This window comes from Venturia canescens, chromosome 9 (assembly GCF_019457755.1).
Source record: "Venturia canescens isolate UGA chromosome 9, ASM1945775v1, whole genome shotgun sequence".
Lineage (NCBI taxonomy): Eukaryota > Metazoa > Arthropoda > Insecta > Hymenoptera > Ichneumonidae > Venturia > Venturia canescens.
Genome location: NC_057429.1, coordinates 8967089 through 8979502, shown reverse-complemented (window position 1 = coordinate 8979502; position 12414 = coordinate 8967089). Strand labels below are relative to the sequence as shown.

General features: G+C 39.4%; 2 protein-coding genes across 3 annotated transcripts in view; one reads left to right on the top strand and one right to left on the bottom strand.

Annotated features, from left to right (window-relative positions):
• The window catches only part of spri (sprint), a 163902-nt gene that overhangs the window by 137932 nt on the left and 13556 nt on the right, over nucleotides 1-12414 (bottom strand). The window lies entirely within an intron of this gene.
• LOC122416004 (uncharacterized) lies at nucleotides 2443-4284 on the top strand. Its single transcript, XM_043428656.1, has 5 exons — nucleotides 2443-2599; nucleotides 3474-3558; nucleotides 3638-3726; nucleotides 3836-3953; nucleotides 4028-4284. The coding sequence occupies exons 1-5, from the start codon at nucleotides 2552-2554 to the stop codon at nucleotides 4105-4107; spliced, it is 420 nt and encodes a 139-aa protein (XP_043284591.1). The 5' UTR covers nucleotides 2443-2551; the 3' UTR covers nucleotides 4108-4284.

The following is a 12414-nucleotide window of genomic DNA, read 5'->3' as shown; positions in this document are numbered from 1 at the left end:
AGTAATTTAGTAAGAGTGATCTTACGCAATTACTATTCGACCGTAGGTACCGTGATTTTTGTAATGAACTATTCGAAACAATAGTCCTGATTAATATTTTTATTTAAGCGCGCGCTTGCGCGCGCGGTGACCCTAGTATTTCTAAAAAAGAAAAGCATTGCTCATTTATTCACATTGATAGTTTCAAATGTGACAGTTTTTGGGTTTCTTGGTACAAAAGTATTTCGACACTTTTACATACAGGAAAACCAGGTATCGATTGATAGATTTTCGTGTTTTTTTTTTCATAACCAAAATCGTATCGTGAAAAAATTCTGACGATGAATCGGAGCTTTTTGTTCAAAGCGGCCTTCGCAAAGATGTGGACGCGAGCGAGTGAGGCTTATTACTGGAATAAACTTCGTGGCGTATATATTTATATGCGCAAACACAATGGGATTCGACAGAAACGCGTCAACGTAATTACTTGATCATCAGTCTGTGTGTCTTGCCATCATTCAAGTAACACGAAGAGGAACAACGCTTCGTGGAAATGATGGTGCCATTTGGTGCTCAGAAAAGATCTGGATGAGCTTCATCATGATACAATCAGCATAAACGCTTCCGAGAGATCCCAATCTCCTATTGTTATAGGTTGCATATTATTTCCAGTCCAAACATACTTATTTACAAATGACTTGCAACACTATGAACTAAACGCGTTTATTTTTTTATTACACTCATTTTTTCTTCGTGTTCTGCAGCTTGAGAAAAGTAAACAAATTAAACAACCGACGCGCGATCCGTAATGACCAGCACAAATTGTTACATTTCATCAGGAGCGCAGTTGCGACGCGATCGTGTAAAGTTGAGCGTTAGCCTTGGGAAAGAATAAAAAAAGTGTAGATCTGACAATTCTTTTCCTATCGAATAAAATTTTGTTGCTCGCAAAATTGCATTCCGTTGTTGATCAACTATCAGGTGGAATGTTGGTAGGTTTTTTCGTTTCAATGAGAAGTGAAACAGACGTTTTTTTCGACGAAATATTTCCGTTTCAGTTGAATTTCGGGCGGAAAAATGAGTTGGAAATAATCTCTTGATAAAAAAATTACTAGAAACTCATCGCCTAAAGGGAAGAGTTATCATACGATGCTCCGATCATTATTAGACTTTATTTGCTAATGTTAGTTTCTTATTACTGTTTCCATTGATGATATTTATTTGGAAAAATATGGAAAATTATCGGAGAGAAGGAGAAAGGGTTGATCGTGCTACCTCAAAATGTGCGTATGCCTGTTCCCTGCATGTACAAATGACAGCTTAAGCGAAAAGCTCACGTGCTTCCACAGGGGATTGTCGGACTGCTCTTTCCATCGCCCCCATTTTCGTTCTCCATTGCTCGTAATCCTCATTCTCATAGGGCACGCAACTGTATGTACAAATTCCACAATTCCCCACGAAATTAACATTGTTCGAATTCCAGCACGACCAGCAGCGTTAAATCATGGATCTACCGGACCGCGAAAAGCTTTTTCACGTTTGTTTTTCGTTATGTACGTTCCAACATCCCTCCAGGACGAAACTCGTTATTTGCCCGACGCTTGTATACGGACGACAAAAATGGGCGGGAAAAATACTGTTTTTGCACTATTTATTAGCCTGCGGTCGCTAGTCAAACCATTTCGCAAGGACAATATTAACACTGCTGAGCGATGTTCCATCAAATAAATGGACAGTATCAATTCCTATCAAGTTGCTCTTTTTCTTTGTCCGTCTGCATTCCCGTTTTTTCAATTATCACACCAACAGATTCTTAACAAAACGAGTTTTTCAAATAAAAATTTTGCAACACAAAGAAGTACAACTTCCATGCAACATCAAGCATTTTTTTCAATTGATCCTGATTTCAGGACGCAACTGAATTTCTGGGCATATATTCTGATGTAGAATAACATCTTACGAGTGAAAAGTATCTTCATCGACAAATCATGACGAACTAAATGAAATTTATTGATTCAACGATGTCCTTGCGTCGTCGTAAGAAACTTTAATTCAAAGAAATCGGAGTTGTTTGAATCAATCCTACAAATATATTGTTGATTTAAAATTTTGCAAATTTATATTTGCAGTTGATGAAAGAGAATGAGTTGTAGAAAAACTTTGAAAACTTCTCAAATCGGAAGATTTTGTACCTCTGAATGTTGATTAGTTAAGGTTTTATCACTCCTTGGCTAGTTTGAGAATGCAAAAAAGTGCTTAATGTTCTCGCGAGAACAATATATAATTGTTCACGTAATCCGTCGGAGATTGTGGTCGATCGCGTATCTCGAGCAATTATCGGAGCGTCGAATTTCCTGTCGTGCGGCATATACGAAGGTCGAGGATTCCGGGACTTTCGCTTGTATACGTTGTCCGGAACAGTGCACGACAGCTTTTGACAATATAAATATGAGCAACGAGTGGAATCTTTGATCATTAGCCAGTCGCACGATAATCTACGACGACGAGAACGACGTTACGACAAAAAAAATATTGCTCGACTCTCTTTTTTATCCAACAAAAGGAAAAAATCATGAAGACCGTTGCCATTTTCGTCACTTTGTTTTTCGCCCTTGCCCTGGTAAGTACTGAAATATCAAACGATTCATTTTTCTGCATTATCAATTAGAAAAAATGTAAACTTACGAGCTAAAAGTTTGGGCCACGGCGTACAATGAAATCCAATGCTTATACGGTGCTGCCGGCCATCCACGCTTTTGTCAAAGCTCGTACACTCCGCCTCTGTCCTACACAATCCCGCCTCATGCACGAATAGGTCCTCTACACATATACAAAGTGGCACTGTAATCGTGGCAACAACTCCATTCTCCAGTATTATTATAGCGTTGAGCGTCAACATTTCAGTGTTTCCCAAAATCTTATTTACTCGTCGCGAAAAAAGTTGAAAGGTGTACAATAATGGCAATTTAATCGAGAAAAGTGGCTGAATATTTGAGAAAAAAGCTTTTATATTGTTTTGTATTGCGCCTATCAGTTCTCCGCACCGTACACTGTTGCCATTTCGTCACAACTGTTTATGTCTCCGTTCCGCGTGCCAAGTGAAATGACCCATTTTTAATCGCGAATATCTCAAAAAAATGGCGAATCGATTTGAAATTTTGTCAGTCGGTTCATGAAGGCTATTATATTACATCATATTGAAATTTCAGCCGATTTTTAAGATTTCAAAAAAACGACAGAACTACCTTAACATCGTCCTTACAATATTTCTTGCTCGATTATTTTTCCGTTCGGCAGTTCTGCTCATTCTATTTTTCGCCATTGCCTTGACATTTTATAACTAAAACGAATCCTCCTGTTTTTCCAATTCCATGCAACAAATGAACTTTGGAATCCACAGTTATTCTATTACTACCATTCGTATTACGATCACTTCGATCATTCCGTTTCAAAATACCCATTTAATTAATGTCGCTTCAAATTTGTACTGCTAGGCAGAAGATGAGGACAATTGTCCGCTTGGTGAGGCCCTAAAAAAGAACATCGATATATGCATTGAAGAGCTCAATCCTTCGGAAGGTAAGGCAACGAGGAACGCAACATTTCACAATGAATGTAACGAACTAAATGAACTGTTTTGACGTGTTCTATCAAACAGAAACTCTTAAGCTTATGTCAGAGAACAAAGGCATAGAAAACCCAGAAGTTCAATGTTTCTGGGCCTGTTTGATGAGGAAAGGCGATTTGGTACGTACAAGACGGAACAAACATTGATTTGCTCTAGTTAAAAAAAAAACCGTTCAAGGAAATCGAGTCAAGTTTGTAGTTGGAGAAAAATGACGATTGACGATTTCAGATGAAAGATGCCAAGTTCCAGTTCGACAAACTGGAAGAATTGATTAAAGAAGATGAGGAATTAGACTCCAAAAAGGCGGAGGAAATAACCGAAATGATAAAGAGTTGCAAATCGGAGGGTAAGAATCTTAAAGTACAACGAAGGTCTCTGAAATTCTATGAACCCACACTACTTTTGTTCTTAACGTTGCAGCGGAGGTGAGCGACGATGAATGCGAAGTAGCAGCTAAATACGGAATGTGCCTGGATGCGAAAAAGAAGGAAAAGCAGTGAATTTCCACTCAAAGATGCGGCATTTATTTTTATTATATAACCCAAATCGGAAAATGGAGGCCAGTAAAATGGGGTGAAAAATTAGGCAATTATTCAAGCACGCGGTCAGTCAAATTGTACTAAATACACAATGCGGAATGCTTAATAAAACATACGTTCAATATTCTACATTAAAAAGGGTTAGATGTTCTCAAAATAATGAAAAAACCATGTTTTGTCATGAATTTATTCGCGACCAAAGCCTGAAGGAACAGGTGGAATGTCAAGTGTCAAGCAAACACTTTGTTTCGCTAACGATCCTTGTTTCCTAACGAATATCCACATGAAGACATTTCATTTATCTGAGAAAATTCTCGACCAAAAGATCTTGAGAAACCTCGTCACAATATTATAATAAGTGTGAAGAAACGGTATGAAGATAAATCCTAAGATTCCTACGATATTCATTAATGTACAAACATTTCCTTGGTCCGATATAATCTCTATCGTAAAAACGTGGCACAATGAAAGTATAATAAACAATAAACTGGCGGGTTATTTAGCTGCAACGGTTCCAACAGTTTGACTTGTTTGTGTCAAAGGCTTATAAATAACTTGAGTAAGTGATTAGAAAAGGAGAGTGTTGGGCCGGGAAGGGTCGAATTTGTATCGATCCTCAAGCAGTTGCGTCGATAGAAAGCTCGTAATGGTTAGCTGCTGTTGCATCGTACGTGACGATCCCTGAAGAATATCGTGATGGGAGAGTGGCTTGAGGTCGGTGATTGCACGTCTCTAGGGTTCATGGCGTGGCCTCATGGTTAGTACTCTGGGATGCAAGAGCATAACGTAACAATAATGTCATACGTGCCCGGAGGAGGCAGGGTAGTGAGTGAAAGGGAGAAGAAGCTTCTGGGATAATGTTGGATGTGTGAGATGAGGAGGGAAGTGAGAGCTGTAGGCAGTGAAGAGCAAATGACCCGAAGAAGGTGGGGAGCTGGTGAATGTTGGACGTCGAATCAGCGTGCACGTCTCACTTTCACTACTGGTACAGCAAAGTGGCATGAGTAGAAATAAGGATCGAGCGAGGCGAGGTGGGAAGAGAAGAACGAAGAGCGATGAGGGCAAAGAGAAAAGCATGCGACGCTTGCGGTTAGGACGCAGAAGACCAAAAGTTGGAAACTCGAAGCGCGTCGCGGGGCACTTATGCAAATGGAGCGAGCCAAGCTGCTTGACATCAGGATGCAGGCTCCGGTATTTCCCTCCACGATTTGCGCTTCTCCTCTACTTCGGATCCCGGCATCGAGGCCATCGGGATATATAAATACATGCCAAGGTGTAAGTGACGTTAGGTGGCATGTTAACCGGAAGCAAAACTTACGACGAGGACTACCGGATTTGTCTACTTCGTGTGTATGCAAGCGTACGCTCGAGTATTCCGAAAACTCGGGACCTCGCCAACCCATGACTTACTCCTCATTCCAACTCCTTTGCTTGTGTACATAAAGCCCCGAGCTACAGGGCAAAGTTTCCTGACACGGTCGTTTAGTCGACTATACTTCGGGGAAGGCTCAGGTGCGACTTCCCCAAGAATAATGAAACGAAGTGGTTGAGACTCTTCGGCTAGAAGAATGGCATAGTCGGTGATTATCACAATCGACCACTCGTCCGAAATGGTTTTCTAGGAGTTACGGAGTCCTTTGACCGACAATTTTGGAAGTTCGGTTGGTCAGACGATGACGAATATTCGATAAAACGCTATGACGTCATAAATCGACATATTCGCGTATATAAGAGTGCGGCAGGGCTCACGCTGGCTTCTCTCTTTTACACTCTCGTTGTTTCTTTTAATACTCGGCGTCGAGTCGCTACCGCGTCTCTTGATTCGACAAAAGTGGATCACTGTTTCTTAATAACGCTGTGACGGTTGTTAGACAAAGTTTGTAGATGAAAAATATCTTGGTTGTTGCTTCCCGAAAGTTTGTTTTGATGAGTTTTTAATTAGAGTTCACGGTACCTTTTGGTCTCCATTGAATCGTGGAATTCGATCGCACGCGAATTCCTTTCGTATTAAAAGGACCTGCTGGGTGACGAATGTCGAAGCGATCACTTCGCCACGCCGATATACATATACGCCAATAAAGAGGATGAGTCAAGAGACGAAGAGAGGAAGAAGGAGAAAGCTCTTTTCCGAGTTTGAAAATAAACGCAGACGGATCGCCGCCGTCGCCGAAGGATCGTGAGCGTGAGGGCCAGGAACCCGGACCGGAATTCAGTGGGATTCTCCGTGAAATTAACATCGCTAGGATTCCAGGAGCACTGCCGCTTGTTCGAAGCCGTGAATCACTCGGGGATCAAACCAGCCGCATGCGAACAACGATTCCGTTAAATTGTGGTCGAGTTTCTGATGCAGCAAGACAACTGGATTTCCAAATCTCTCTCGTTAATTAATTGACTTAAGAAACTGCCTAATAATTATTTGAAGCTACTTAGCGGGGAAGTTGAGGAGATGGAAGACCATGAAAAAGTATAGAAAAGTAGTTCCGTTCGTTTGGATGAAGCTTTGAGACGAATAATCCGCTTTTTTCGACTCTCCAACATCCATAAAAGTGGCACAAAGTCGTCGCGAGCATGGAAGAGGGTGCGGTACCCAAAAGCATCACGGGAAAGTGCGAAGAGAAAGAGAAGTTCGTTAAATTAGATGAAGGGGAGTGAGGCGTATGCGACCGAAAGTTCCAAGTTTTGAGCATTCAGTACCGAGGCCGAGTGAACTCCGAGGAAACGACAGCTAATAAACTTTGCCGCCATAAAGCCACCCGAAAAGGCCACTGCGACGATGATGACGATGGGCCAACTCAGAGGATAATTTTCCATCGTTATTCCCCCGCGCGCGCCGCGTCCGTCCTCTCACATAGACTCTCCTGCACTTCTCTATATCATTGTGCTCTACAGAAACCTCAAATATACATATATGCACAATACACACAGTTAGAGCTTTCTCGGTGATAATAATTTGCCCGCGAAACTATTACGGCTGACCGTAAAATTAAGCGAGCGTTAAAGGAGCCCCTGCCGTGTTCTCCCCATTCGCAAAATTTCACCCCTGCACAATCCCACATAGCACACACGATAAAATACTTGCAGACTGTTGAAACTCGACGACCTTCCTGTACGACCCTTTTCCGTATTCACATTCATCCAATTTTCGGCTCACATTTTACATACAAGTTATAAAAAACTGCATTCACATCGTTTTGCAAATCATCGGAGAGGATAATTCGTTTGAGGCATTCTGATTGCGAAGCAGAATTTGGGATTATTTACAAGTACGTCAGCGCAAGGACGCCAGCTTACTCGAGGATACTTTGTGACCAAAAGTCGATTCACAATTCTGCAATCTAATCGACCACAAATTTTGTACGGTTCTTTCGAAACATCCTGTAAATTCAAATAACCCTCGAGGAAAATCCTCGTTTTTTATGTTTCGAATAAAACGAAATTGTTCACCCTTTCTCTGTACGAATTTTACTCACTCGCTCCGCTCAATGGATAAGCAAAGTACAAATGCGCTTACGTATATGTGTGCGCCAGAGAAACCCTAAAAAATTTTATCACCGTCGTAAAGTGGAGAATATTTAGTACTCTTCGTGACGTCAAATCCAGAACTTCTGATTCTTTTCACACATGCCTGCAATGGAGTTTCTTCTCAATATTTCTACGACCGAATTCTTATGCTACTAGTTTAAATGTTATTTATGACGTGCAAATAAAAATAGAAAAAACATGACTCTGCCGGGTACTAAAATAATCGAGCAGTTAATTTCTAATCATAAATTCATATGAAATTTTGTTTATTTTTCCGTTCTGATAGCACGAAAATGATGATTATTCTCTCGAATGTGCAGTACTCACCAGCATCGGGGACCAAAAGAAGGTTGTAAAAATTGCAAAGGTCTTCATGATTAGGCGCATCAACAGGCACAGAGAAAACTACAACATTTTTCTTATCGCTGCGTCAGCATGCTCGTAGTCAGGGCGAGTATGGCTAATGCCCGAAAATCGTGCTCGTCTCACATATTTATATTGTTGGAAAGCTATCGTGCACTGTTCCAGATAATTTGTCAGGTCCAATCAAAAGTCCTAGTGTTCTCGACGGTTGTGTGTCGCACGACAGGAAGCTCAACACTTCGATAATTGTTCGAGATTCGTGATCGACCTAATTTTCGACGAATTACGTGAACAATTAAATTTTACTGACAAGAACGCCAAGTACTCTATAGTGTTTCCATAATTAGCTGATAATTGGCAAAGACAATGGAAATTCTAAAATCGAACAGTTGAGAAAAAAAATGAGAATTTTGTAAATTTCTTTCTCATCGTCGTAATCGATGCTGACAAACCTATTACGATTTTGATACTTGTTCTCCAAGTCTCTCGTCTCTTCATGATTCATCTTCACCCTAAAAGAGCTCCATCGCCGTCGTAAAGCAAAGAATATCTTTACGACGAGAAACCCCAGACTTGTAATTCATTTAAGTATTCTTCTTTCTCATTTTCACAGGTTTTCAACGACCAATTATGAGTTGACAGCAACATCATCAACTTCCATTCAGTCGAGTAGACCTCACGCACTTTCCCAGTTGAAAGTTAGAATGAAAAAAAAAAACGAGGAAAAGCGAATGAGTGTAAATAGAGGAGGGCAGCTGACGAGAAAAACAAAGTACTCTGTTATTTCGTTCTCTAGTGTGCGAATGAGTAAAATACGTGTATCATTCGAGTCTGATATAGTCAAAGAGCAGCGTACTGGGTACACGGCAATCGAAGAGTTACGACGGCCAAGCGAGACTGCAATCAATGGCGAAAGAGGGAGAAAGAGAGAAACAGAGTCAGGGAGGAAGACTGCGAGAGTAAGAGAAAGAGGAATGTGTGGGAGGGATGCTGCGAGGAGCGACGGGAAGGTCCATACCATGCTGTGTCTCTCGGCAGAATCGATTTTAGGCGCATGGTGGACTACCATAGGCGCGTTCGGGAGAAAACCCTCGCTTCTCCAATATACCGAGACTCGTCTCTGTGAGTCGTCCTATACACGACATGAAAATCTACTACATACACACGCCCGTGCAGACCGACAGAGACAGAGAGAGAGAGAGAGAGAGAGTTTCGATAGAGATTCGGTTCCGGTCCATGTACTACACTGTACACGGAACGATTCATTTTATTTTATGTTCATATCTCTTTTTGTTCTCAACCATGGGGCAACGATGAACAGTTTGTTAGACCCTCTTTCAAAATAGCGCGCGGAACTGGGACTCGATTCAGAGCCGCTTTTTTATTTAAGTTTTACGAAAATCTCTGCTCATTCAAAGCAGTTGTCGCGTGTTCATTCTTTCAGAAATTTTGAAAAACACAAAAATTTGTATCGATTATTATCAAGTGGAAACGTTTCATTCTGAAAACTTTGGAAATGTTATGATTCTCCAGTTTTTCTCACATACTTTTTTCATTTTGAGACTCAACTCAATGAATTTTTAATTCTACAGAATAAATATAAAATTCACTGTTTCCAACTATGTTCATTGACATTATAGACTAAACACCGAGCCACGTAAGTTGACGTTGACGTCAGTTCGAAAATTCACAAAAGTAGATAGCAACGGAATTTTCGAATAAAAGTTTTTTCCAATAGTTTTCCCGATGCTTTTCGGATCGATGGTAAATGATATAATAATGTATATTAGAATGAATTAGAGATTTTTTCTACCTTGAGAATGTAGTTTGGATTCTGAAAGATTTGAAAAAAAGATCAATGTCTCTGCATCTTTGTCATGGCAATAATTTTCATCAGCTTTTTCCAAAATTTAATTTTACCAGACTTGATCATTATCATTGTTATTATGCTATTTTATCAAAAATTGGAAAGTTTCCCTTGGAAAATATAAATAAAATAACCTAGGAGTGACAAAAGAGATCGAGGGACTACAACATATCGAGCAGAGAAGCAAACGCATTGTCTGAAAAAACACTGAGAAAACGGTTTAATATTCTAGTCAAAGGCTCGACGCATTGAGAAAATTTCGTAGCAATGTTTTTGAAATTCTCAAACTTTTGGATATTTCTGATAAAAAAAACGTTAATAATGCCAGTGCTATATTTTCTGCCATGCATTTTATAATTATCAAGTAAGCGAAAAAATGTCCACTATTGACTTGAATTTCAGGAAAACTTTTGAAAGAGTAACGACTATTGGATGGAATCAAATCATTTTAAAACGTCATTTGTGATTTAAAGATTTTCTGATAAACGTTTTTTCGAAATGTAACAGGAATTGAATGTTTTCGATTGCAGAATATTGTAATAATATCCCCAGTGTCGATCAAATGAGGAAGAAGCTTGACGCCACTTCAGTAATTCTCATTTGCGTTATTTGTTCATGATATGCGGTCGAGTCAGAGCAGTTCTAGGCACCGTAAAATTGTTCTGTGTCGATAGGCATCCATGGCTTCGCTTGCTGGTACTTTTCATTTTACACACAAGTTTTGGAGACTTTATAACAAATCAAGCGAGCTTTACTCGACAAACAGGGAATGATTTCTTGTGTTTTCCCCAAGTTGACATACGATTCGCACACCACCGTTCATCTCGTCGTCGACACTGTGAAATCTTGAGTCTTGAAAAATTCAGCCATCAGCAAAACTATTGCATGTTTCTTTTCGACTCCGATCTTGCAGAGTCTTGTCTCGCTGTACAATTGAAAAATTTGCTGGTCCAAAAGCAAAAAAGGCTAACGGGCCGGTAAAGATTTTGTTGATCCGAAAGAAGAGATAATCAAGAGTTTTTTATTCATTATTTTTAATCATTACCTTTTGATAAAACATCCTAAATCAGAATATAAACCGTAAGATCGATAAACTTGTTCAGCGTTATGTTCAATTTTAATTAAAATTAGCGACACGTGGACGCTACACGCCCGCTTTAATTTTGACATCTCATATGTGCTCGGCGGCAACAATTAATGATGCTTGGCAACAATTCGGCCATAACAACGAATAAACAAAACCATGGCAACGAACAGAGGTTTCACATTTTGATATATCGAAATGTTTTTTATAAGAAAGGATTTTAGTCAATTGATTTCTAAGGTAATATTCAAGTTTCAATTACATTTTTTGACGTCGATCGATTGCAAACAAAACGGTGCACAATTTTTTTTTTTTTCTTTTTTACTTTAAACCGACACGGAGTGATTTTCCATGATCGCAGTTTTGGTACATCTACTCGGAAGAACAAAGTCAATTGGTCAACACGATTTTACAGAATCTCGAGCGCCCCATGGAAACATCCAAAGCCTTTGGACTTCATAATAAAAATTCTCATCGCTTATCCCGATCTTGTGAAATCTAAACTGATTTATACGTAGACATTCCTTGAGCCCAAGGGCTTCAAATAAAGTGGATACTGGCAATGAGATCCTTGGGTCACTTGTGAGAATCGGAAAATCCAGAACATTGTCTAAAAACCTTGTTAATGAGAACTTTCGAAAAACACGAGAAACATTCTAGATCTAGGTCAACAAAATTTTTCTCAACGGTCACTTTTCGCAATCTCCACCTATTTTCACGGTATTTCGAAATTCACTTGAAAATTTGGAGGAATATTGGCTAATCTGACCCTGGATTTGGCTTTAGCAAAAAATTTGGCCGTTGTACTTGGCGTTTTACTCGACTTTTGAATTTTTGAGTATAAGATGAAGGTAAATTAGATAATATTAGCTTGAAAAAAAACGCCAAGTACAACGGCCAAATTTTTTTTGTTTCAATTTTTTGGTTTATAAATTTTTTTTATTGGTAATTTAAAAAAAAATATTGATTCTAATTTTTTTGGTCACAATTTGTTTTTGTAATGTTTTGTGTTTGTATTTGTTGTACTAGTAATTTTTTTCGTTCGTAATGCGATGTGCTTGGCAACTTCTGCATTTATTTGACAACGTTTTGTTTCTTGAATTGAAAGTCTTCCACCCATTGATTTCCATGACTTTACGGATAACTGCCCAGAGGACATAAATGTACTTGTCTCTATATAGTTTTTTTTTTCAGCATTCATGCTGTTTTTCAGGTCTTTTCGATTCACTTCAAACAAACGAATTCCATCGGTTCACACTCATTCTGTTTAGATTGTAACAACGAATATTTTTCTTTCCCTGGAGGTTGAAAAAAAAAACGATATCCATTCAGGTCTCTTATTTATATGCTTCCAGTTCGAAATTTCATAGAATTTTACAACGAAGAGCTTCTTCTTGGGTGTCTGTTCATTGTATCCACCCGAAATTTGGTC

What these genes read in the sequence shown, in the direction of transcription:
- LOC122416004 (XM_043428656.1), top strand. Translation starts at nt 2,552, where the DNA reads ATGAAGACCGTTGCCATTTTCGTCACTTTGTTTTTCGCCCTTGCCCTG. An exon ending in TGTTTTTCGCCCTTGCCCTG is followed by an intron (nt 2,600 to 3,473) that starts GTAAGTACTGAA and finishes TTGTACTGCTAG; the next exon opens with GCAGAAGATGAGGACAATTG. An exon ending in TGATGAGGAAAGGCGATTTG is followed by an intron (nt 3,727 to 3,835) that starts GTACGTACAAGA and finishes TGACGATTTCAG; the next exon opens with ATGAAAGATGCCAAGTTCCA.